Genomic DNA, 23,397 nt, shown 5'->3' with positions numbered 1-23,397 from the left:
CACTCTGCATAGGTTGCACACTTGTGCCACAACATTTGATTACATCCGTCAGGGATAACCCTGAATAATCGTAACTCAGTACGCGGATCATCAACCATAACCTTTCACTTACATATCCTAGTATAGGCACCTCTCCCCATGAGCTTGGCCTCCCAGTGAAGACAAACCGTCAGCCTGGGAACTGCACAGGGCTTGGGCCGGACATTCACCTCATTTCACGTCATTTCACATCATTTCAGTTATAACGGAGGCAGCCTCAGCATAACCCCTATGACGCTTGTTTAGAGGGAACCCATACTAAGACACATAAACTTCCAGTTAAGCCCTACCCATAAACAGGTATTGTGGGGATACTGGTAAATTGGAATGGTATCGCATCCGAACCCAATCATCAGTTTTTATCAAGTTCATCAAGTCATTCAAGTCACATTCACCTTCAAAATCATTCAATGTCATTTCATTTCACCATGTTCCCATCTAGAGTAGTCAATTTTATTTGTTAGCACTAGCAACTAGTCATGAGGGGTGCTATCTAGATTTCATTGCTATTGGCTAATTTTGATGATCTTGTTCTACTCTAGACCAAGTGAATCATGAATCAAAAAGTAAACTTTGATAAACCAAAACCAGTAAAGCTTGTAAAGTAAAACTTGGGATGGAATCATTAAGCATAAAGTAAAATATGGTGGTGCCTTGCTCTGGTAGAGCTTTGCACCTAGCAAGAATATTAGCTTGCCTTGGTTGGTGTATTGATCAAAGTGGTCTTCTTCTCCTTGGAAGTAGACCTCCTCCTCCTCCTGGTACTCCTCGGTACTAGCGTCTAAAAACGGATACGGAGTACACAATCACCAAACAAAACTTAAAAGCTAGGCTAAGCGCACACATAAGTCACACAAGCTAGGCTAGCAACATGATTATTATGTTGGTTGACTTTGTTTTCTTCTTAAGAAAAATAATTTCCTCTCATTACAAATATTAATTAAGGCTTCTATTTAATTCTTTGGAGAAATAATTTCCTCTCATTGAATCTTGTTAAGAGTTAATTTCCTCATATGATAATATATGAACTCATGTTGACCAAGGTCAACACTTCATAATCATCATTTGGGAAAATGATTTAAATGAGGTGATACACCTCATGCAATTTAATCTTAACATGGTAATGATCATCAAATAATTCAATATGAGAGCAATTATACCATAGTCACTACCTCATGTTGAGTTACTTGAGACAAGATTTAAATGAGAGAATAGCTCCCATATTATTTAGTAAATATTTTTGGGTAATTTAAATGGACTAGAAATAGCCATAGAGCCATTTTTTAATCTAGACCATGATCATACAAACAACTATGTCATATTTTTATATATTCTGATAGACAATGTTAAATGTGATTTTTGAGAGTTGGAATCAACTCAAAATCATTTTTGGTTGATTTTTAATAAATGTTTGAAGTTGCAAAAGGCCCTGCCTTGTTATTTTTATCACACTAATTCTACAACGAATTTAGGGTTGAGGCCAGTGTAGTTGTTTAGATAATTTTCTCTGCTTTCCAAATATATAAAATTTACTAAATTTTCCCAAGTAGATTTGATTCTATTTAAATTTGAAAACCGCATCTGTGAGCAAATTGATTAATTCGAAAATTCGAATTTGAATTGAGCGGGCCTGGCGGGAAAAAAAGTGGGCTGCACAGAGGGAAAAATAAACGGGCCGGCCCAGCTAGCGTGTCTCGCACGCCACGGGCCGCCTGATAGTGGGAGCCACATGTCAGTGGCGTTTAAACGCCGAACCGTTACGCTCCTATCTGCGCCGCAGGATTAGAAGTGAATCCAACGGCTCGGGTTCATCGTCGACGGTGACGAGAGGCGGAGGTACTGGCGGCGAGGCTAGGGGGTGGGAGAGCTCACCGGTGCTCCAGCTAGGGTTAGCAGTGTGCGCGGTGAAGTGGTTGACGACGGCGAAGCAGCTGGTACCGTCGGCGTCTCCAACGGTGGCCGAAATCGACGGCGAGCTTCTGCGGCGACTACGGGCAGTGAGGGTGAAATTGGGCGGCGCTACGGTGCAATGTCGAGCGGCGAGGTGGCTAGGAGAGGCAGAGAGGAGAGGGGAAGCTGGTTGTGTGAAGAGTTGAGCGCGGGGATGGCTCCTTTTATAGCGGCGGATGGTGGCCGTGGTCTGGCGGTGAGGTCAGCAGCAGCGACGTTGCTACAGGGGCGGAGAGGCACTAGCGCTGACGCTAGTCGCTTGGCGACGTCACGGCGGTGACGCTGGGCGTGATTGCGGTGAAAACGAGGCCAGGGCGAGGATGGGCGCATGACGCGAGCTCGCAGTACCGCGGCGGAGGGCGTTGTTGATGTCGTCGTCTACAGGCGCGGCGCGAGCCAATGGGCGTGTCTTGGCGGTTGCTGGTGACGTAGGGGAGCAGGTGATGCGAGGAGAGCGCAGGGGGTCAACGGAGCTGGCCGGGCGACGTCGTGCCCGTGCGTGTTTGTGGCGCTCACCATGCACGCTCTAGCGTGCGTGGGCGTCTCTGGGCGTGCATCGGGCCGGCGTGTGTGGTGCACCGTTGCGTCGATCCTCGTGTCTGGCACGTCCAGAAGATTGAGAGGAACACGTTGGACATGGTGGTGCACGTTGGCAGGGTCCAGAGAGAGGGGGGGCAAATGTGTGTGTCATGCACACACGGCATGGATGATTTGGTCAATATTGATGATGATCCAGGGTACCATTTGTTGTCTCTAGTGCTTGGCAAGGTTCAGAGAGGTCAGTGGAGTACATTTGATGACCTAGGGTTGATGGTGGAGGCAAAGAACCACTGGATTTTGCAATGTGTTGAATTGGCAGATTTATGTCCACCAAGTGTTTGATAAAATGGCCGCAAGAAAAATATTTTCAAATTTTTGAATGAATTTTGGTGGATTGTAATCATATAATAATTGAAGTCTACTGGTGGTGGTGGTCAAATTGGAGTTGGTTTGCAAAATCTCAGAATGCACATAATCTTGATTCTACTTCAATGTCTCCACTTTGCTTGATCCTCATTTGAATTTGAGCAAGAATTGGCAGGGGTTGTTTTGGGCAAAGTTGTTCACCTTGATGTTGTCTTTGATGAGGTGCAAAGAGTTGGCATAGTTTAGTTTGAAAATTTTCCAAAACAGAGGCTCAAAGTGGGCATCAGGTTAAAATTGTCAATTTTGAACATTAGTGCATGTGAGCTCATTTTGATTTCAAATTTGATTTGATTTGAGTTTCTTTGATTCCAAAAGTGTTAATAAGTGTTTAGGAACCATTTCCAACCAATGGTGCAAGCCAAAAGGGTCTAGGTTAAAGATTTGCAAAAATGGCATAAACCATATGTGTGTGTTGGTTTCATTTTCTCATTTCTTTTTCTCCTTTCTTCTTCCTTTTATTTTGTTGATCATGACATCATAGGTTAGAGTTTTAGCACAATTGCAATCACACAAGCAATCATCATGGCAAATGCACACTAACACAATAATTAAGGATGAGTTATATGCATAGCACTTGTAGTATTAAAAAGTTTTTGTCGGTTCTAAATTTTGCATTTTGGAAACTCTCTTTCTTTCTTTATTGAAATTTTGGGATGTTACACAAAGCTCCTACCTGGTGCTCCAACTGTCCATATTTTGATTCCCGATCGTAAATTTTTATGTTGGTGGGGGGATTTTTACCATGATTCTATGGGGTAACAACCTCAGGAACACAAGAGATGTACAGGTTGAGATCCCATGAATAGATCACCGGTAACAACCCTACTTCCGGTTGGTGGTGGTGGTGGGATTAATATGTGTCTCCTGGTGAGGTGTGAGGTGGTGTCGGCTTACGGTGAGAAGGATGAAGTGTGCTCTTCTCGACTGTGCAAGAACATCCTATGAACGGTGAGAAAGTGAAAAAAGATCTTATTGCTTCGTTATCTCCAAGTGCGAGAGAGAGGGAGGACCTAAGCTTGAGCTCTGGTTCCTTAGGGTTTATGGTTTCTAGGTTTCTTAGTCTGGCTTCTCTTGATTTTGCTTGGTCCCTCCCCATATGGTAGAGGACCTATTTATACTACGAGGGAGTAGCCTCACCCCTGAAGGGGAATAGGACAAGTCATGTCGCTCCGAGACCCACAAGTCCAGGTACACATCCCATACATGGATGGAACGGTCGCCCTTTTAGGCCTCATGGCCTAATCATGCTGATTGTTGGAGTCATAGGCATGGGGGAGTTTCAGTAGTACCTGATTGAGTGGGACACAGACGGAAAGGGGAGTGAGCCTCGCGCTTCGGTCTTGTCAAGATGACGTTGCAATGACTTTGTCATCAAGTGGTCTTGTGTGGTCTTCTCTACATGCTCCTCTTCCCTTTGTACCCCTCGTCCTCTCAGGGGTAGTGAGGGCGCCTCTCCCCTTCTTCAGCTAACTTTTGAGAAGCCTGTGATGACCATGGTGGCTCTGTCTTCTTGCCCAGCCCTTGTGGAACCCAAGGTATCATATAGTTTGATTCCCCGTCAGGTCCTAGTTGGGAGGGCGGGACTTTTTGAGTTTTTCCTCCAACATTTCCATTAACTTGTTCACGTTGCATTTGGTTATGTTCACTTTCTCAGCTCCAGCAGGGTCAAGGATGTTTGGGAGAGCTTGTAATTGGCACTGCACACACCCGCACACGTGCGCACACACATAAACATAAGGGGTGGAGTAGGAAATACAATCATGTATGCTTCCCTCGTTCTCAAATCATGAATAGAATGATGTCTCTCTTGAGCCTGCACGTATATCTAGTATGCATATTTACATAGAACCACTGAGTTATAATGTGATTCAAGACATCATGATAAGGTTAAGCCAGCAACCCTAACGATGGGTATATTATAGTAATATCTAGTCGTGGTGACATTTTGATGAAGGTTAGAGTTGATTATATTTCCACTCTGGTGTCCCTTCAATGGTCATCTACCACCTTGCTGTTTTCAAGTTGCTAGAGTGGATTATTTGAAAAATCAAGAAGATCAGAAGAATCTTCATTTGGATGAAACCAGGGGCTACTCTAGGTGCCAAGCCACACCCTTTAGTAAAATGGAGCATGTATATAGGACCAAGAACTTCGGCGGGTTGGGGGGTCTACATCGAGAAATTTGAGAGGGCAATGCGATTGCAATGGCCATGGTACGCATGGACATACCCATCTAGGCCATGGCAGGGCACCACGCTGTCATGTGACATGACATATATGGAGTTGTTTAGAGATTCGACGGGCATCACAATTGGCAACATGACATCTTCTGGTATTATAGATAGATGCAAGGAAGTACCCTAAAGTGCAACTTTTGGACCTTTTTTCTATTTCCACTTCAAATGTCGCATGGTCTAAAAGGAGCTAACAAATAGGAACTAGATAAGAACCCTTGCCGGAATCCCCACTGCGGCTTACATGGATAAATTCATCAAGCTATGGACCATCATTTAGATGGCGGTTCTCCAAACTCATCCGACACTATCACTTGGAGATGGACGACCTTGCGAACCAGTTCTCAAGCTCTTGCGCCCCTTTCAAATCCACCAAGCAATGTGGTGTGGAGCCAGAGTGTCTCTTCTTCACTTGATTGGTGTTGCATGGGAAGATTCTCACAACCAACAATCTCGCAATCCGTGGATGGCCACATGATCCCATCTGCAAGCTATGTATGATCTATCCAAAGACGATTTGACACCTATTGTTGGACTACAGCTACACCACCACGGTCAAAGATCTGATCTTCACGTGGAATGGCAATATTGGCATGGCGCCCCCTCCCATGGGCCGCACGATCACCGCCTTGACAATCATCTACACTATGTGGGGAGTTTGGAAAGAAAGAAACGGGAGGGTGTTTAGAAACGTGGCAATGCTTCCCGAATTGGTAGCCACGTTCGTCAAGGAGGAAGCATCCCAAATGGCATATACCCACACACAAGACCTTGTAGACACGTTATTTTTTAATTTGTGGCTTTGTAATTTTGTTTTTAAACCGCCCTCATGTGTATAAACCACTTCCTTTATATCTAATCATATGGCACATTGAATGCCTTTAACCTAAAAAGGGATAAAATTAGGTGGAATGCAACTACATAGTTCATACTTAAACTATCCAACAACAATTTTCTTTCTTTTTAAGATCGACTAACCACTATACCTGTTTAGTGGGTTATCCTTATCGATGAGTCATGAACACTAGATAAGTATGTAATCTAACCGACTTTTCGGACAATAAGCAGAACACGAAACAAACAAAAAATGGCAATTTAGCAAAAACAGGGGCAAATAAGGGTTGTAAAGTGTTTTTCGTACTTTTTAATGTGTTTGAAGTAATCGTCCCTTACTCTTTGTTTTTAAAGGAAAAAAACTAAACAAGTAACCTTCTCTACTTGTGGGCAAGCAAAACAAACAAGCCAACACGTGCATTTGTTGCATATCACCCTAGCTTCAAATATCACAAACAAAAAGCCAGCTCATTTGGGACTGCTTCTCCATGAACCGTACACGTGTCTCTCTCTCAACAAACTTTTATTTGTTTGTATTAAAAATTGTAATGTTTCATCTCTTCTCTACCTCCCAACTTAGGCTCACATATAGACCTCTGAATTGCATTCCAACTCTTTTTTTCCCTTCCATGAAACAATTATTATTTGCTACTGGACAATACAATATCGCGTACAAACAAGTCTACAAAAGGCAAAACTGTAATTGCGTGCCAACTCATTGTTTTTCCTTCCATGCAATAATCTATTACTTGCTACAGGACAGTAATATATGGCGTACACACAGGACTGAAAAAAGACAAATTTTAAGAAGCAGCAAAATCGAAGCAAACAAAACTTTACTGGTCCCACGGAAGCATATGCACATACTCCATTTAAAAAACCATGGAGCATGGCACACAGAATTTCTATGCTTTCCATGTGCACTAAGTTTTTCTTTTTTTTTCCTTTCCATGTCTCGTAGTGTGTGCGCCTAGTCACTGGCAAATATATCCTTTATCCTTGAAGGTACAATCCGTTTATCACTCTTCCAAAAGGACCTACTCATCTCCTTACAAAACCAAAAAGAAAAGAGAAGAAAAGACATGCTTCAATTATTTTAATAAAATATAATAACTTTCGAGTTTCCGGTGGGATGGATGAGTTTTTTTTTTTTTTTTGACAAGAGGCTCTAGTTAGGGGTTTAAATTTCGCGCCAAAATGCATTTCATTAGTAGGGATCGTGGTGGTTCGTATTATTATCGCGCTACGAGCAAATACCCGCACACAAACGTGTGTGACCACCGACTTATTTCCACTTACCGTCGTGGTCGGGAGATGTACTTTCAAGTAAAATGATCCACATCATTAATCTCGAAATTGCATCCGACGGTTACATTGCCAAAAGAAAATTATGGCCGCTGTATGGGCTTAGTGATGTTATTTGTGTATAGTCTCTCTTGTAATGGGGATAAATAAAAGAGCGGACATACCCAATTATATTACCAAAAAGGGAGGAAAAGCTTCGGAATAGGAGGTGTATGCAAAGTACTCTAGGTAAGTTGCGGACGCTGTGGCCTACCGCGTCCTATAAGAAAAGAAGCTAGCCATCCGCGAAGCGTTCGAGTTGCATAAGAGAGGTGAGAAAGTAATAGTACCAGACCGAGCGGGCCTGCCGAGAAGCTTAGTGGAGAGGGGCGCAAGCGCAATGGAGTACCCGGCGGAGAAGGTGGACGAGATGGCGGGAGGCGTCAGCGGCGGGGGCGACTGGGTGTACATCGCGTCGGACGCGATGGAGTCAGCGGGTTTCCCAGCGTCTTTCCCGTTGATGTCCATGGAGCACGCCGAGCTTTTGGACGTACACGCGGCCTTCCCGCCGTCGTCGTCCAACGCCGCCAACGCCAACGCCACCGCGCTCCCTTCCTTCCAAGACTTCGCGTCCGGCGACGTCGGCGACCTTTCGTTGACCGAGCTCGAGGCGTTCGCCGGTGGGATGGAGTGGGACGACGAGGACGAGGACGAGCTGGATCAGCAGAATGTGGACCCCTCCTCCTTGGGGCTCTCGATCCCGCTGGAGAGTGCCGCTGCGGCCGTCGCGTCGCCGGGTGCTGGTAGTGGCGGCGGCAACGGGAGGGGCAAGAAGAAGATGACGGCCAAGAACCTCATGTCCGAGCGGCGCCGCAGGAAGAAGCTCAACGACTGCCTCTATATGCTGCGCTCCGTCGTGCCCAAGATCAGCAAGGTGACCAATTTCTCCTGTCATTTCCCTGTTAATAATTACTAATCACCAACCTGTTAGTATTTGTTTTTATCAATCACATCAGACGAACACACCAAGAAAATCTTTTTGCCAGGACCAACAGGCCACGCCAAACTAGGCTAATTAAAACGATTACAAAACGACTCGAACTTGACACCCGAGCATAATACACGAGTCCTAAACTGACTCAAAAACATGCAAAACACGAACAAACTAGCTACGAAACTAACTAGCTCATACGCATGCATCCAAAAAAACTCTAATTGGTGTAACTCTAACAACGAGGTAATACTAGTACTAATACATCAGTATATACAGTTCAAAAAAATACATGAATATATATTACCATAATTATAACTGCAATTGATGCTGAATTTTGGTGATGAATTCTTTAATTGGGATGCATTCAGATCACAAAACCAAACATTTTAATAGATCCATGACGTTCTTGGTATCATAGTGTTCCATCTCTAGGCCGGGTTGCCAGAGCAATAAAAACAATCCATTATCTAAAAAGTTTATCTCTCTAGGCCATGTATCAAGCGCGAAAATTCTTGTTTCCTGCGTGAATTGAACTTATTCATGTGGAACGGCGAGCAATAAAACTATTCCATTTTTTTTATCTTAAAAGCAAAATCGCTAGGCCATGTTTGAAGCGCGGGAAATTTCTTTTTTCGTGTGCAAATTGAACTTATTCACGTGGACCAACAAGCAACAAAACTCATCCATTATCCATTGGACCAGAGAAAATTTCCTAGTTCATGGAGGAAATATTCACGGAAGCGGGCAGCAAAGAAAACTCTTCCATTATCTAACTATATGGACATTTTGAGCTTTGAAAGTTTCGATGTTTCTTGTGGGGTAGAACTTACTCATTTGAAATTCATATGTCGCAAACCGTATTTTGTTTGTTTTAATATTACTCCTTCTACTTTAACTACAAGATTGTATTGTGGAAACAAACAACTACAAAATTTGTCCCTGTAACTTTTTTTCGAGGAATCCCTTCTCAGCAGCTTACTGGATGTTTGTTTTATTATGTAGCCATGGTGGATTCTAGTTTTGAACATGCATAGATATGTCGTTTCTTGGGGCTTTTTTCTTGTACTGTTTCCTGATGTTATGTCTGGGGACCTGAAATTATGTGACAAACCGAGACTTAAACATGCTAATTTAACACAGTGCTTGCACAAGGTGTTACCGAAAGTGACCTGCCAAGTGCATTTTGTTTTCCTTCTGTTCTTGACACCTCTTCGTGTTGGGTTTTTTCGTCTTCTGATTTTCTTGGTTTCCATGAAAAAGTCGTGCTTTTGGAGGTTTTGGTGTGTGAAGGCTATTTTCTCGCAGTTGTTTCATGTTATCAACGAAAGGGAACTGATGGTTAGGGGTACTCCTGAGTTAAGTTACGACACAGTCATGTTACACGCCATAGGTAAATGAGAGAGAGAGAGAGAGAGAGAGAGAGAGAGAGAGAGAGAGAGAGGGAGGGAGGGAGGGAGGGAGGGAGGGAGAGAGAGATGGAATGACAGCAGGGAGAGTTGAAAAAGATATAATAATTATAACAACAACAACAACAACAACAACAACAACAACAACAACAACAACAACAACAACAACAACAACAACAACAACAACAACATAATAATAATAATAATAATAATAATAATATTGTTATTACCTTCGTTCCAAAATAAGATACATTTCAGAAAATTTGTAGTAAAGGATCTTTATATTTTTATTGTTTTATATAAATATGAATAAAATATGAAATGTTATTTTTATTTTTTATTGAACAAAATATGCATTTTGAAAACTGATGTTCTCTTAATCATCATGTCTTTTAAACTGAAAAAAGAAAATGAGAAGGATAAAGATATGCGCAAGTATATATATTTTTGTTTTATTTCATTATGAAAATATATTTTGCTACTCTATCAGAAAAATTATTAAAACATCATGTTGAGGTTATTTAGGTGGCAATGAATAATATATCAACCAGAACATGTATACATTTGTAGCTTTACATATTAATATGAAGAAGATATCAAGTACATCTTGTGTATACAACTATTACAAAATCATTTCTCGGATGATTTTGTTACAACTATTACAATCACCAGTTTTGTTGTCTCATGTCAGATGGATAGAGCTTCAATCCTTGCTGATGCAATTGAGTACATGACGGAGCTCCTGCATAGGATCAAGGATCTTCACGCCGAGCTCGAGTCTGCTGCTAGCTCTGCACTTGCTGCTGGACCAGCATCAGCTAGCTTTCGTCCCTCCGCACCCACACTGCAGCCGTTTCCGGGCCGCATGAACCCTAGTCCCACTGTTCCAATGGTTAGAGCATGTCATGAAGTTTGATCAATATTATTTCTTGTCGATTCACGTGGAAACCGAGTGGAATTCAGATATCTCTGTTTGTGCCTTCAGGTTGAGGTGAGGGCGGTGGAAGGTCAGATAGTGAGCATCCACATGTTCTGCGCGCGCAGGCCGGGCATCGTGTTGTCCGCCATGAGGGCCCTCAACAGCCTCCGCATTGACATCGAGCAGGGGGTCATCAGTTGTTTCAACGGGTTTGCGATGGACATCTTCCGCGGCGAGGTTCGTACTTCCCCCGCACATCATTATACTGTAATTGTTTCAAATCCTACTATTGTTGTTCACCATCTTTATGATGTGGTCTGATGATTGATGTGCTATGTTTTTTGTTGATCCAGCAATACAGGGTTGGTCCTCCGCTGATTCCTGAGGAAATTAAGGCGGTGCTCCTGCAGTATTGTGCCGATCTCTAGAGCGCAATGCAGGAGAATAAGACCTCCAGGATGATGATGTCCTGTGTTTGGTCAGGAAAGTTGCTAGTTGTATAAAACTTCATGAGATGAGGCCCGCCATCTATATACATGAGCGACAAAGACGACGACATTGGTTGCGTGACCGAATCTCTTTGGTCTTTTCGTTGGATTTTCTTTCTGCTGTTGTGAACTTGTATAATACTAGTGTTTTTTTATACCGTTGAACTATCTCCAACTTTCTCTTGTGAATGAAGTCGCTACATTTCCATTTGCATGCATCACCCATCTTGTAGAGCATGACGTGCAATTACAAACTTCAAGAACCACCTAGATGAAGGTTTAGCCTATAAAAGGTATAGAGGCATGATAAATAAATGCCCCATCATGATTTACAACCATGGTATATTTTACACATTTTATATGGATGACTTAACCAAGATAATAAAAAAATCATCTAACTTCGGGTGGAACTTTTATGGAATTCACTATGACACAGGCTTGGGAACTTCTAGAGAGAATTTGTCGTAAGAAACTTGGGGATTTGAATTAGGAGAAGAAGGTGGAATATAAGTATAATATGATTGTCTCAATTCTTATATGGAAACCGGTAAAGTAAAAGAAATTGATGATGAGTTCAACCTTCATGATGATATTATTTTGCAAATTCTTCGGTCTTTTCCAGAGCACGTTGAAGCACCAAAGAAAGAATGGCTTCAATATACTCCACCACCTAATCCAATTGAAGAGGTGCAGGCAATAGTTAATGTACCAATGGAGCCACCAAAGGAGAGGCCCATGTATGTGGAACCACTTCCTTTGCCAAGGACAATAGAAAAACATATGATAGTTCAGCAACTTGCAGAACAATTGGAGGAGGAGCAAAAATTTCTGAGAGGGCAAGAAGAAGCAGCCAAGGTGGAAGAGATTATTCGTGGATCAAATAAGAAGAAGGAGAAGTGACAAAGGAAGGAATATTGGATATATTTGCACATTGCAATATAGTTGAACTTGACACTAAAGCTTCTCAATTCATCGAAGGGAAGGTAAGTGCTAAAAATGTGGGCAAGCCTATTCTTCCATGTACCTTCGGTGAGTCCTCTTACTACGGCCTTTGTGATATCAGAAATGTTGTTAATGTCATCCCTGTTGTATTTTATCTAGACATTCAAGATGAACTAGAACCAGCTAAATTGCTAAATATCGACATGACAATTATGCTTGCGGATAAAACACTTAGAGTCCCTATGGGAGTTATTTAAGATGTTCCAATTTCAATTGGTCCATGCACATATACCATTGGCTTTGTAGTAGTTGATATGCCTACTGACTCCTATTGCCCAATTATTTTCGGAAGAACTTTCTTGATCACCGCAGGGGCAAGCATTGATTGCAAGAAGGAGAAAGTTTCTCTCAAGTTTGGGGAAGATGAAATCTAATCCACTTCTCAAAATTTCAACACAAGCCCCCCTATGAAGATTTTGAAGAGCAAGAAGAAGAAGGTAACTATATCATTAGTCTTTCTACCTTATTTTATTGAACACCTAATGATGATGATGATCTTGAAAGAAGCTTGGTTGAAAATTATAACATAGATTTTTTCTATCGCTTCACACCTTGTTGTACGAAATGAAAAATGTCCCCACTGAAAGTAATCATGAGCATGGGACCTCACCAACCTCCATCCTTCCACACATCACGCCTGAATCTAGAAGAATCCTACCTGCATAGGACATGCCAAAACCGCCCGCCGCCCAAAGCAGGTGGTATGGGGTATCACATGCGGCCTCCGATGCTCGCCACTAGCCATTCAAGAGTTCCAACCCTACATCACCGGTCGAAACTAGTCCCATCAAAACAACGATGTCACCAGCGAGCGAGCACCAAGCTTGACACTCACCCACCACCACACCGCCGCCCATTGCAGCATCGGTGGCAACACTGCTCCATAGACAGAGTCGAGCCACCATCACTCCAGCAGGCCAATCCAACTCCAGAATCCAAGCATCAGTGCCTTCTCCCCCACATCAAGCGCAAGCCTCCACCGCGCACCCACATCGACATTGAGACACCATGTGTGCCTAAAGATGCCACCAAGTACACCTTCAAAGGCTGGAGCCACTTCCACCATGGTGAAACCAGCGGCAGCGAGCTTGCAGCCTTGGGGAGAGGGGCCTAGCGGCTGGAAGTAGGGTTTTCCCTTGAGTCACCTATTAGGGGTGACGCGAGGAATGGAGGTTTGGTTTCAATAACCTAATCGTGATAAATATCCAATCTACTTGCGGCTTCTGATACGACAACCAATTGCATAAAAGCCGCACACATATTTTTCAATACCATACGATAAGTTGTTCGAGCGTGTCTATTAAATTTTTGCCTTTTAATTTTCCCTGTTATGGTACAACAATGAGTTGCTTTATTAGCGCCTGAAATTGTCTGCTTGTGATATAGTTCTCCAATCATATAACTCAAATTTGTTTTAGCTCGTTATAATTTGGTAGATAATGGAAGATAAATTTATCTCCTTTGCATCATGCAATTCATGCAACCAACTTGGAAACTCGTACTATGTTGGTGAAACAGAATCTCAGACAACCTTCATGGGACTGGGGAGAGTACTATCTCGTGGGTCTTAGTTGGAATGACGGGCCTTTTTGAGTTTTTCTCTAATATTTTCATTCCTTGCTCGTGTTACATTCGATAATGTTCTCTTGCACGGCTCCGGCAGTGTCACCAGATTTTCTTGGGAGAGCTTGTAATTGACATTGCACACACACACACTATGGTTTGAGTAGGAATGCAATCATGTATTGTTCTCTCATTCCTAAATCGTGAATAGAATGATCTCTCTCTTGATGTATCTCATTTTCATACTCACCACATTTTTTAAAAGAAGCTTGTATGTATAGCTAGTGCGTATATTTACACAAAACCACTGGATTATAATGTGACTCGGCCACAACAATGGGTATATTATAGGAATATCCAGCCGTGGTGGCATTTTGATGAAGGCTAGAGTCCATTGTATCAAAAAGCATAAAAATTGGTAGAAGGGAAGTACACACTTTGTACATAAACTTTCCGCCAAAAATTCCCTTCCTTTTTAAGATCCACTAACTACTATACCTATTCAGTGGGTTATCGATTATCGACGTGTCACGGACACTAGATAAATATGTATGTCTAACTAACTTTCCGTACAATACACAGAAAAGCAAACTTAGGAAATTTAACCAAAGTCAGAAAAATCTTTCTTGCCTCTTTTTTGTGCTTGAATTAATCTTCTCTTACTCTTTCGTCTTAAAGGAAAAAAACTAAACAATCAACCTTTTTTACTTGTGGACAAGCAAAACAAACAAACCAAAAAACATGGATTTGTTGCATACCACTCTAACTCCAGATATCACAAACAGAAAGCCAGCTTATTTGTCATGGCTTCTTCATGGAACCGTACACGTGTCTATCTCCTAACAAACTTATCTTTTTCGTAAAAGATTAAGATGTTTGATCTCCTCTCTACCCTCCACCTTAGGCTCACACATACGCATCTTAATTTCATGCCAACTTATTGCATCCCATGCAATAATTTATTGTTTACTACAGGACAATACAATATTTCATACACACAAGGCTGAAAAGGGACAATTTTTTAAGAAGCAACAAAATCGAAGCAAACAAAAACTTTCTTGTCCCCCCCTACCCTCCACCTTAGGTTCACACATACACCTCTTAATTGCATGCCAACTCATTGCCTTCCATGCAACAATTTATTATTTACTAAAGGACAATATAATATAATATTGAGTACACATAAGGCTGAGAAATGAAAAAAAAATTAAAGAAGCAACAAACTCGAAGCAAACAAAACTTTTCTTGTCCCACAGAAGTATACTCCAACCATGGAGCATGGCACACAGAATTCCTATGCTTTTCGTGTCCAAATCTTTCTTCTCCCTTTACATGTCATGTACGTGTGTGCAACTACTGAATGACAAATATAATCTGTTTATCACTCTTCCAAAAGGACCCACGCATGTCCTAGCAAAACAAATAAATAACAAAAAGGGGATGCTTAAATTATTTTAATAAAATATATTAAATTTCTGGTTTTGAGTGGTCAGCTGAAAAAAAAATAGAGAAAGCATGACTGCGCTTTGGGGTTCAAATTTCGCGCCAAAATGCATTTAATTAGTACGGATCATCCGGATCCCCTAGGAGCAAATACCCGCACAGGAACATGTGTGAGCACTCGTGGTACCGCCGACTTATTACCACTTGCCGTTGTGGTTGTCGGATGTACTTTCAAGTAAAATGGTCGAAACTGCATCCGACGGCTACAATGGTAAAAGAAAATAATGCCGCCGCAGGGTTTTGGTGATGTTATTTGTGCATAGTCTTTCTTGTAACGAGGAAAAATGAAAGAGCAGGCAATCCCAATTATCAAGAAGGGAGGAAAAGCTTAGGAATGCAGTTTTGGGACGTGTGTGAAGATAGGTAGGCTGCAGACGCTTCCATCCACTGGCAGTGCGTCCTAGTAGTATAAGGGAAGCTAGCCACTCAAGAAGGGTTCGAGTTGCAGAAAAGAGGAAGTAATAGTAACTGACCGAGTAGGCTTGCCTAGAAGCTTAGTGGAGTGGGAGGGCTACTCCGGTGCTCCCCCCTAAACTAACTTAAAGGGTCATAGTTGATATTTTTTACTATGTTGGATCTGCCGAAATTCATATCTAGCACATGTATAACTGTCTATATTGATACGGTATATATACGTCGCGCAAGGAAAAAGAAGAGGTCACATGAGCAAGATCTTTATAGCATATTTCTATTTCAGCACACGCACGTGACCGTAGATACGTATAAAACGAGGTACAACACAACGCGGACCATACGGGTCTGTATATGGCTGTACGGACGGTGAACCTACACTCAAAATTACGATCGTGAGCCCTCTTACGAACATCTATGGGAAGATCTTCACTGTTATTGTATTTTACGCGTCCATATTTTTTTCAGGGGAGGAGCACCGGAGCATAAGTGAGTGGGGAGGGGGCCGGTGGAGAAGGTGGACAAGATAGCGGGAGGCGTCAGCGGCGGGGGCGACTGGGTGCATATCGCGTCCGACGTGATGGATTCGGCGGGCTTCCGAGCGTCGTTCCCGCTCATGTCAATGGAGCACGCCCAGCACTTCGACTTCCACGCGGCTTTCCCCCCGTCGTCATCCAGCGCCGCCAACGCGCCCGCGATCCCGGCCTTCCACGACTTCGCGTCCCGCCACGTCGGCGAGCTCTTCGACGTCGAGGCGCCAGCGGCGGTGGCCGAGTGGGACGACGAGGACGAGGACGAGCTGGATAAGCAGAGAGTGGACGCCTCCTTCTTGGGGCTCTCAGCCTCGCTGGAGAACCTCATGGCCGAGCGGCGCCGCAGGAAGAAGCTCAACAACTGCCTCTACATGCTGTGCTCCGCCGTGCCCAAGATCAGCAAGGTACGAATCTCGCTCGTCATTTCCCTGGTATAACTAATCAACTATTGTTGTTTTACCATGTTTTTGTTCATGGGGTGATATAAGTGGGTTATAACTGCAATTGATGATGAAATTTGGTGATGAATTCTTTAATTGGGATGCATTTATTTTAGTAGATCTATGACGTTCTTGGTGTCATAGTGTTCCATCTCTAGGCCATGTTTATAGAGCAATATAAATATTCCATTATCTAAGAAAAATATCTCTAGGTCCGGTTCCGAGAGCGCGGGAAATATTCTTGTTTCCTGTGTGAATTGAAATTATTCACGTGGAACAACGAACAATAGAACTCTTCCTTTATCTATTAGAGCGCATGAATTAAAATTGAACTTATTCAGGTGGAATGGAGAGCAGCAGAACTTTAATTTTTGATTATCTAGAACATTTTTGCTAGTTCTCGGCTCGAGAACTATCGTAGCCCTAGATCGACTGATTAGATGGATTACTATTAGAATTGGGCTTAGTAGTGGGCTTTTGCGTTTTAGCTTTTTGGTTTTATGGGTTTTGCTTGGGTTTTATTTTTTACCTACGATTTTATTTCTTGTTTTCTATGTTGTCTTTTTAACCTTTTGTGTTGGGCTGCGTGAGTAACAAATAATTTTTAGGGGAGATCTGTTTTCTATTTCATATGTTTTTTTCTTCCTTTTTTAACCCCGGTGTAGGTACATTATTAGGCGTTCAGTTTCACGTATTTTGGAGGTTTCTTATAGGTGATTTTACGCAATTGCAATTGCATATATATGTAATTTGAAAACTCATGCTATTTTTTCACGTGCAATTGCATATAGATGCTCAATTGCAATAGATATGCAATGGGGAACTGATGTTATTTTTTACGTGAAATTGCATATATGTGTGCCATTGCACATATTTGCAATCTAAATTTATCTTCACATTTATATGTAAGTTGCCTTTGTTCAACAGAAAAACATATCATCTTTTTTTCTTGTAGAGATACAATTGCATATGCATGTGTAATTTTTTTTAAAGAATCTTCAATTACGTTTATTCATCTTTTTAATAAAAAAGGCCTAGTCAAAGAAACCCAGAAAAAATTAAAGGTGGACCAAGTGGATACTTTGCAAAGAAAAATATTAGCGGTCATCGATTGAGCGCCAGGCGCGTCCTTCTCCTATTTGGAGCGTGGGAAATTTCATTGTTTCCTGACGGAGCACCTTATGATCATCAGTTTTCTACTCCTGTGTCAGATGGATAGAGCTTCAATTCTTGGTGATGCAGTTGACTACCTGGAAGAGCTCCTGCGGAGGATCAACGATCTCTACAAGGAGCTGGAGTCTGCTCGTAGCTCTGCTCTTGTAGCTGGACCAGCAGCAGCTAGCTTCCACCCCCATGGCCAGCAGTCAACCGTTAGTCCATTTTCTCTCTGTCATGAAGTTTGATACCTGTTGTAGAACGGCTCGTCGAAACCGAATGTAATTCAGCTCTCTTTGTGTTTATGTTCAGGTAAAGGTGTGGATGGTGGAAGGGCAGGCACTGAACATCCACATGTTCTGCGCGCGAAGGCCGGGTATCCTGCTGTCCACCATTAGGGTGCTTGAAAGCCTTGGCTTCGACATCGAGCAGGCGGTCATCAGCTGCTTCAGTGGGTTCGCGATGGATATCTTTGGCGTCAAGGTTCGTATATTTTCCACAGGTCGTTATATGTTCTATGCCACTGTGGCCATCAGGCCATGTGTACTAATTCTGTCAATGATGTACATGTTGGCATGTTACCATTGCTCTTCACCATCTTAATTTCTGTTTTTTTATGTCGATCCAGCAAACTAGGGGTCCTGGGCTCTTGCCTGAAGAAATTAAGGACGTGCTCTTATACTGTGCTGGGTTATAGGCATTGGGTTCTACTGTCCTTTAATTTCTAATCAGGAAAGTTGCTAGATGTATGAAACTTCATGAGATGAGGCTCGCCATCTACATACATGAGCGACAACGGTGGTGGCGTGACCGGATCTCTTCGGTCTTATCGTTGAATTTACTTTCTGGTGCTGTGAACTTGTATAATAGTACCTTTTTCTGCGGTTGAACTATCTCCAACTTTCGCTTGTGAATGAAGTCGCTGCATTTCAATTTGTATGCAATCCCCATTGCCTCAGTCATGGTGCACAAGAGATTCAGCCTATCAGGACAACGATTGCATGGAGCTTGTCGTTGCAGACAAGGTGGGACTGCACTGAATTGAATTTTGTGGCCTCTTGTTATTTACTTGTTTTCTGTAGACTGTAGTGTAGCCTGCCTGCTCGCTGGCTGGCTGGATCATCATAAGCCATGTGCAATTCTGAAATGAGAGAGGTGGACTGGTACATGAATAGAGGATTAGTTGCGATTTGGATTGGCTGCTTCTCTCTGATGGTTCAGTCGTCCCTGTCCCCGGGCTTGGCAGGATTATGCTATGCCGGCAGGGGCAGTTCTTGAATTCTGCCGTCACTCTGCTTCCGCCTTCCATGCCACAGCTAAGATTTGCAGATGCAGCAGCAGTGCTGGCTTCACATTAAACATTACTCACTCCGTTCTAATGAATAAGTCTTATAAAATTTGTCAAAAAGTTAACATCATCTAAGTTTGACCAATGTTATAGATAGAAATATGAACATTTACGATAACAAATCAATATTAGTAGATTTACTGCAAAATATATTTTCATAAACTATTTGTTTCATTTTATAGATGTTTATGTTATATTCTTTATATTTGACTAAACTTGATTTTAACTAAATTTATAAGTCTTATCAATCAGAACGGAGATAGTAGCTTATTTTTACCCTATCATGTCAGCATTTGGCCTTCCTCCTGGGGAGGAAAAGGAGGAGACAATAAATATCGGCTCTCTCCTTGCCTGTCATGACCAATACTATGCACACAAATTATATCACTGAATCCATATGCGAAGAAAATCGAATGATTTATGTTTGTTATATATGACTCATATTTCCTGATCTCTAAATGCATGTAAAATGAGTGTAGGCTTTACCTGGAGAAGAGAGAGTATCGTTTTTTGGAATTTTAGAACACCCAAATTAATATGAACCTTTGGTTTTTCTCATACCTACTAGGGTTGTTACTTCTTATAGTTGTATGTTGTTTAATGTAGACTTTGCACCTCATGCAAATTAAAAACTAATATAAATCACTAAATCGTGTTCATATGTAAGGATACACTGTGGTTAGTTAACTGATGATATTGATTCTCCTCCACTTTTGGTTCCATCTCGAGCTCTCGTGCATACAATTTTTTCCCCTTTCAACAGGCTATGAACAAAATACTTTACTGTTAATAGTAACAAATCGATTCAATATATGGAGAGAGAGAGGCCGCGATCTAGGTTTTCTATGCCTCTATGAATAGAGGATTGGTTAGGGTTTGGATTGGCTGCGTCTCTCTAATGGTTCAGTCGTCCATGTCCTCGGACTTGGCAGGATTATACTATGCGATAGGGGTAGTTCTTGAATTATACCGTCAGTCTCCTCCCAGGCTACAGCTAGATTTGCAGATGCAGTGCGTTCTGCGTCGACCCTTGGCTGGACGGTAACTCTCTTGTTGCTCTAGCGCCGGATCTCATCGGGTTCTACACGTGAAAGACAATCACGATGGCTAACCGACCAGTCAAACTTGAGGCATGTCGTCCATTTGAAGTTTGCTGGCGGAGCCTTCCAAACTCGGTAGTCCGGCCAGATCAATCAAGACATGTTTCAAGCAGATCATCGTCATGGCATGAGAGGGATCCTAAGAAGGGAATCTTGTCTATGATAAAACCTACCAAACTAAGTGTGATTCAGAGTCCACCAACGGCTGAGCATAGAAGTAGGATGTCTAACATCCCCTATGTTTCGGCCATATGTTCTATCATGTATGCAATGATGTGTACTCGACCTAATGTGACCCTAGTGGTTAGGCTAACTAATTGTTTCCAGGGTATTCCTAGATTGGAACACTGGACAACCTTTAAAAATATCATGAAGTACCTGAAAAGAACTAAGGATATGTCTCTTATCTATGGAGGATGTGAAGAAAAGCTCGATGTAAAGGGTTACACCGATGCAAGCTTTGACACAGATCCAGACGACTCGAAGTCTTAGTCAGGATATGTGTTTATTGTGAATGGAGACGCGGTGAGCTCGAGGAGCAAGAAGCAAGGTACGGTTGCTCAATCTACCATGGAGTCGGAGAACAGAGTTGCTTCGGATGCGGGGAATAAACTTATTTGGCCGAGGAAGTTCATCATCGAACTAGGTGTGTTCACAAGTATGCATGACCATGTGGTACTCTACTATGATCACACAGAGGCCATTGTAAATACAAATGATCCAATATCTCACTTAATGGCCAAACACATTCCCCAGCGCTATCATGTGATAAAGCAGTATGTCCATGACAATGAAGTAAATGTTTGCATAATACATGCGGATCTGAATGTTGCGGAAACATTAATGCGTGTGTGGTATGTAAACAAAACATTCTCCCTAGGAAAATAGTCCATTGGTTAATAGATGATCAAGGTTTTCTAATCATGGACAACAACATCAATTAATAATGGATTCATGTCGTTGGATGAATGAGAGTGATGGACTCACACCCATATAAAGTATTGTAATGTGATCCAGCAACAATGTTTAGCATTGTGATACTAAAGAAACAACGTAACTCAATCCTTAGACCTTGAGACCATCTCTAATCACTGTCACCGGAGGCTGCTTTGACAGCATCAACCGTCGCACCATAACAGGGTGATCATAAAGTTGTTGCTAAGGTATTCCAAAGGGATGGGTTGAAGCGTATCAAGAGCGGGATCTGTCCATCCGCGTGACGGATAGATACTCTAGGCCCACTTGGTGTTATTACATCTATAAAGCTTGCAAGCATGTGACTATATCAAGGGGATGTGATATCACGAGAACGAGTTGAATGTGTCAGTTGATACGTCTCAAACGTATCTATAATTTCTTATGTTCCATGTGTTGCGGTCAAAAACCCACTGGCGAGCAGCGACGGGCAACACAGGTGAGCCGGGAACAACTTAGGGCTGCGGCTGGCCCTGGTCCCTCCGAGCGACGGCCCGTACAGATTCCGGCACGCACGTCCGATGCTGATGCAAGGGCGTGCCACACACGACTCTATACCCGGTCGAAGGTGATGGAGATGCCTCGCTTAGTTTCCTGCATGGCATACACGTAAACATTAAATACGAGCCTCGATCGGCTCTCAGGTTATCCTGTGAATCGGCTCAAGGAGCCGATCCACCCATGATTCGTACGAGGTGCACGAATATATGGTGGTCCTGCTTGATCAAGATAAAGCTAAAACGATCTACGACGATCTGGGGTTTTCACCGCATAATCGGATCATCCTACTCACGATTGGGCCTCGCGGCCACGCACGGTGATCGTAAGCCGATCCTAGATAGGGCCTAAAAACCAACACGAAGTTGATCCCTGAAACATCCTGTCTAGGACTAGCAAACGACACCCTACGTGCCGCTGGATCCTCCAACCCTTTGTAAGGCCTAACTATTGCAGATATTAAACTAATCCTTGTAGAAACAAGGAGCAACCGTAACGGATTGGATCTACTAAATAATGATCAAGCGGGGTGCCGCCCCTACACCTAAGATAGGTGTAAGGGCGGCTAGATGTGTAAGGGTTGCACAACGACAGCATATGATACGAAGAACAATGCTAACCCTAACACACCTAAGATAACTACGTTGCTCGCCATCAAAAAGGCTTCAGTACGAGCAACGTTTGAACAACATAAGCTTGTGCTGCTTAGATCGCAAGATGCGATCTAGGCAGCATGATGCTTACCGGTAGAAACCCTTGAGACGAAGGAGTTGGCGATGCGCCAGGATTGATTTGTGGTTGAACGTTGGTTGTTGTTTATTCCATAAACCCTAGATACATATTTATAGTCCAGGGGACTTTCTAACGTGGGAATAATCCCCACCGTGCACGAGACAAACTCTAACTTTTAATCTAAGATGCGATCTACTATAATACAGATACACGGGCGATCTAGCCCAAACTCTTCGTGCAAGGCCGCTTCAGAGATCTTCCACGTATAATCTTCCAAGCCCATCTCCCTTACGGCCCACCTCCTGATTTGGCCAAAATCCGGTGATAACACATGCCCCCCTGGTTTTGGTAATGATAATTTCAAAACCACTCTGTTTTTCCTTCGAAGGGTCATGTCGTAGTAGAGCAGAATCATCGCAGTATTCTTCATCATGATGACTTGCCTTCTCACCTTCTCTGTGTGATTTGACAATTTTGGCTCCATCTCCTCGGAAACTGCAATGGCATTAAATCTCTACTAGGCTCCTCTTTATTTAACCGTGCCGATTGATTAGCCCTCTTCATCCCCTTTCTCCGTTCTAGCTATCGGCACCAAAAAAAAACCTCTTCCCCTGTAGCAATGTCTTCCTCTTCCTCTGTCTCCTCCGGCCTCTCCCTCCAATCCTTCTCCTCGAGCGAGCCGGAGTGGAACTCCGACCATGCGCCAGAGGACGACCTGCCTCTGACCGATGGGGAAGACGATCTCAAATTCCTCATCGAAGGGGAGCTGATAAGCGAAAGTGAAGACGACCTCCATCCCTGGGTGAAACCCACCTCCTCCGACGGGAAGGGGGAAGAAGTAGAGGAAGAAGAAGAAAAAGAGGAGGGCGGCCCCTCCTCCCCCGCTAAGCTTCTGCAACACCTTACTGCTTTCGGAGAAGATCACGATGCAGGGTCAGCCGATGCAACTCCAATCGGCTCCAAAAACAGAGCATCTACCAAGTTAGTTGCCCCCCGAGCCTTAATCAAGGCGAGAATACCGGC

At 42.9% G+C, this 23,397-nt stretch overlaps 2 protein-coding genes across 2 annotated transcripts; both read left to right on the top strand.

The window, feature by feature from the left end:
* The first annotated feature begins 7,638 nt into the window (after positions 1-7,638).
* Positions 7,639-11,307, top strand: LOC127345480 (transcription factor SCREAM2). Its single transcript, XM_051371959.2, has 4 exons — positions 7,639-8,241; positions 10,399-10,599; positions 10,693-10,863; positions 10,980-11,307. Exons 1-4 carry the CDS (start codon positions 7,708-7,710, stop codon positions 11,052-11,054), a joined length of 981 nt encoding a protein of 326 aa, XP_051227919.1. The 5' UTR covers positions 7,639-7,707; the 3' UTR covers positions 11,055-11,307.
* Positions 11,308-16,091: 4,784 nt separating this feature from the next.
* Positions 16,092-18,679, top strand: LOC127345481 (transcription factor SCREAM2). The gene is made up of 4 exons (XM_051371960.1): positions 16,092-16,530; positions 17,778-17,936; positions 18,034-18,204; positions 18,350-18,679. Exons 1-4 carry the CDS (start codon positions 16,174-16,176, stop codon positions 18,416-18,418), a joined length of 756 nt encoding a protein of 251 aa, XP_051227920.1. The 5' UTR covers positions 16,092-16,173; the 3' UTR covers positions 18,419-18,679.
* Positions 18,680-23,397: the final 4,718 nt, after the last annotated feature.

The sequence above is a fragment of the Lolium perenne genome, chromosome 3, assembly GCF_019359855.2.
Source record: "Lolium perenne isolate Kyuss_39 chromosome 3, Kyuss_2.0, whole genome shotgun sequence".
Lineage (NCBI taxonomy): Eukaryota > Viridiplantae > Streptophyta > Magnoliopsida > Poales > Poaceae > Lolium > Lolium perenne.
Note: the sequence above shows the minus strand (reverse complement) of the source record. Positions and strands in the feature narration are given on the sequence as shown.

Bases quoted from the DNA above. Each gene is read 5' to 3' on its own strand.
- LOC127345481 (XM_051371960.1), top strand. From the start codon at position 16,174: ATGGATTCGGCGGGCTTCCGAGCGTCGTTCCCGCTCATGTCAATGGAG. The intron at 16,531-17,777 runs GTACGAATCTCG...CTCCTGTGTCAG, and splicing joins CCGTGCCCAAGATCAGCAAG to ATGGATAGAGCTTCAATTCT. The intron at 17,937-18,033 runs GTTAGTCCATTT...GTTTATGTTCAG, and splicing joins CCCATGGCCAGCAGTCAACC to GTAAAGGTGTGGATGGTGGA.
- LOC127345480 (XM_051371959.2), top strand. From the start codon at position 7,708: ATGGAGTACCCGGCGGAGAAGGTGGACGAGATGGCGGGAGGCGTCAGC. The intron at 8,242-10,398 runs GTGACCAATTTC...GTCTCATGTCAG, and splicing joins TCGTGCCCAAGATCAGCAAG to ATGGATAGAGCTTCAATCCT. The intron at 10,600-10,692 runs GTTAGAGCATGT...TTGTGCCTTCAG, and splicing joins CTAGTCCCACTGTTCCAATG to GTTGAGGTGAGGGCGGTGGA.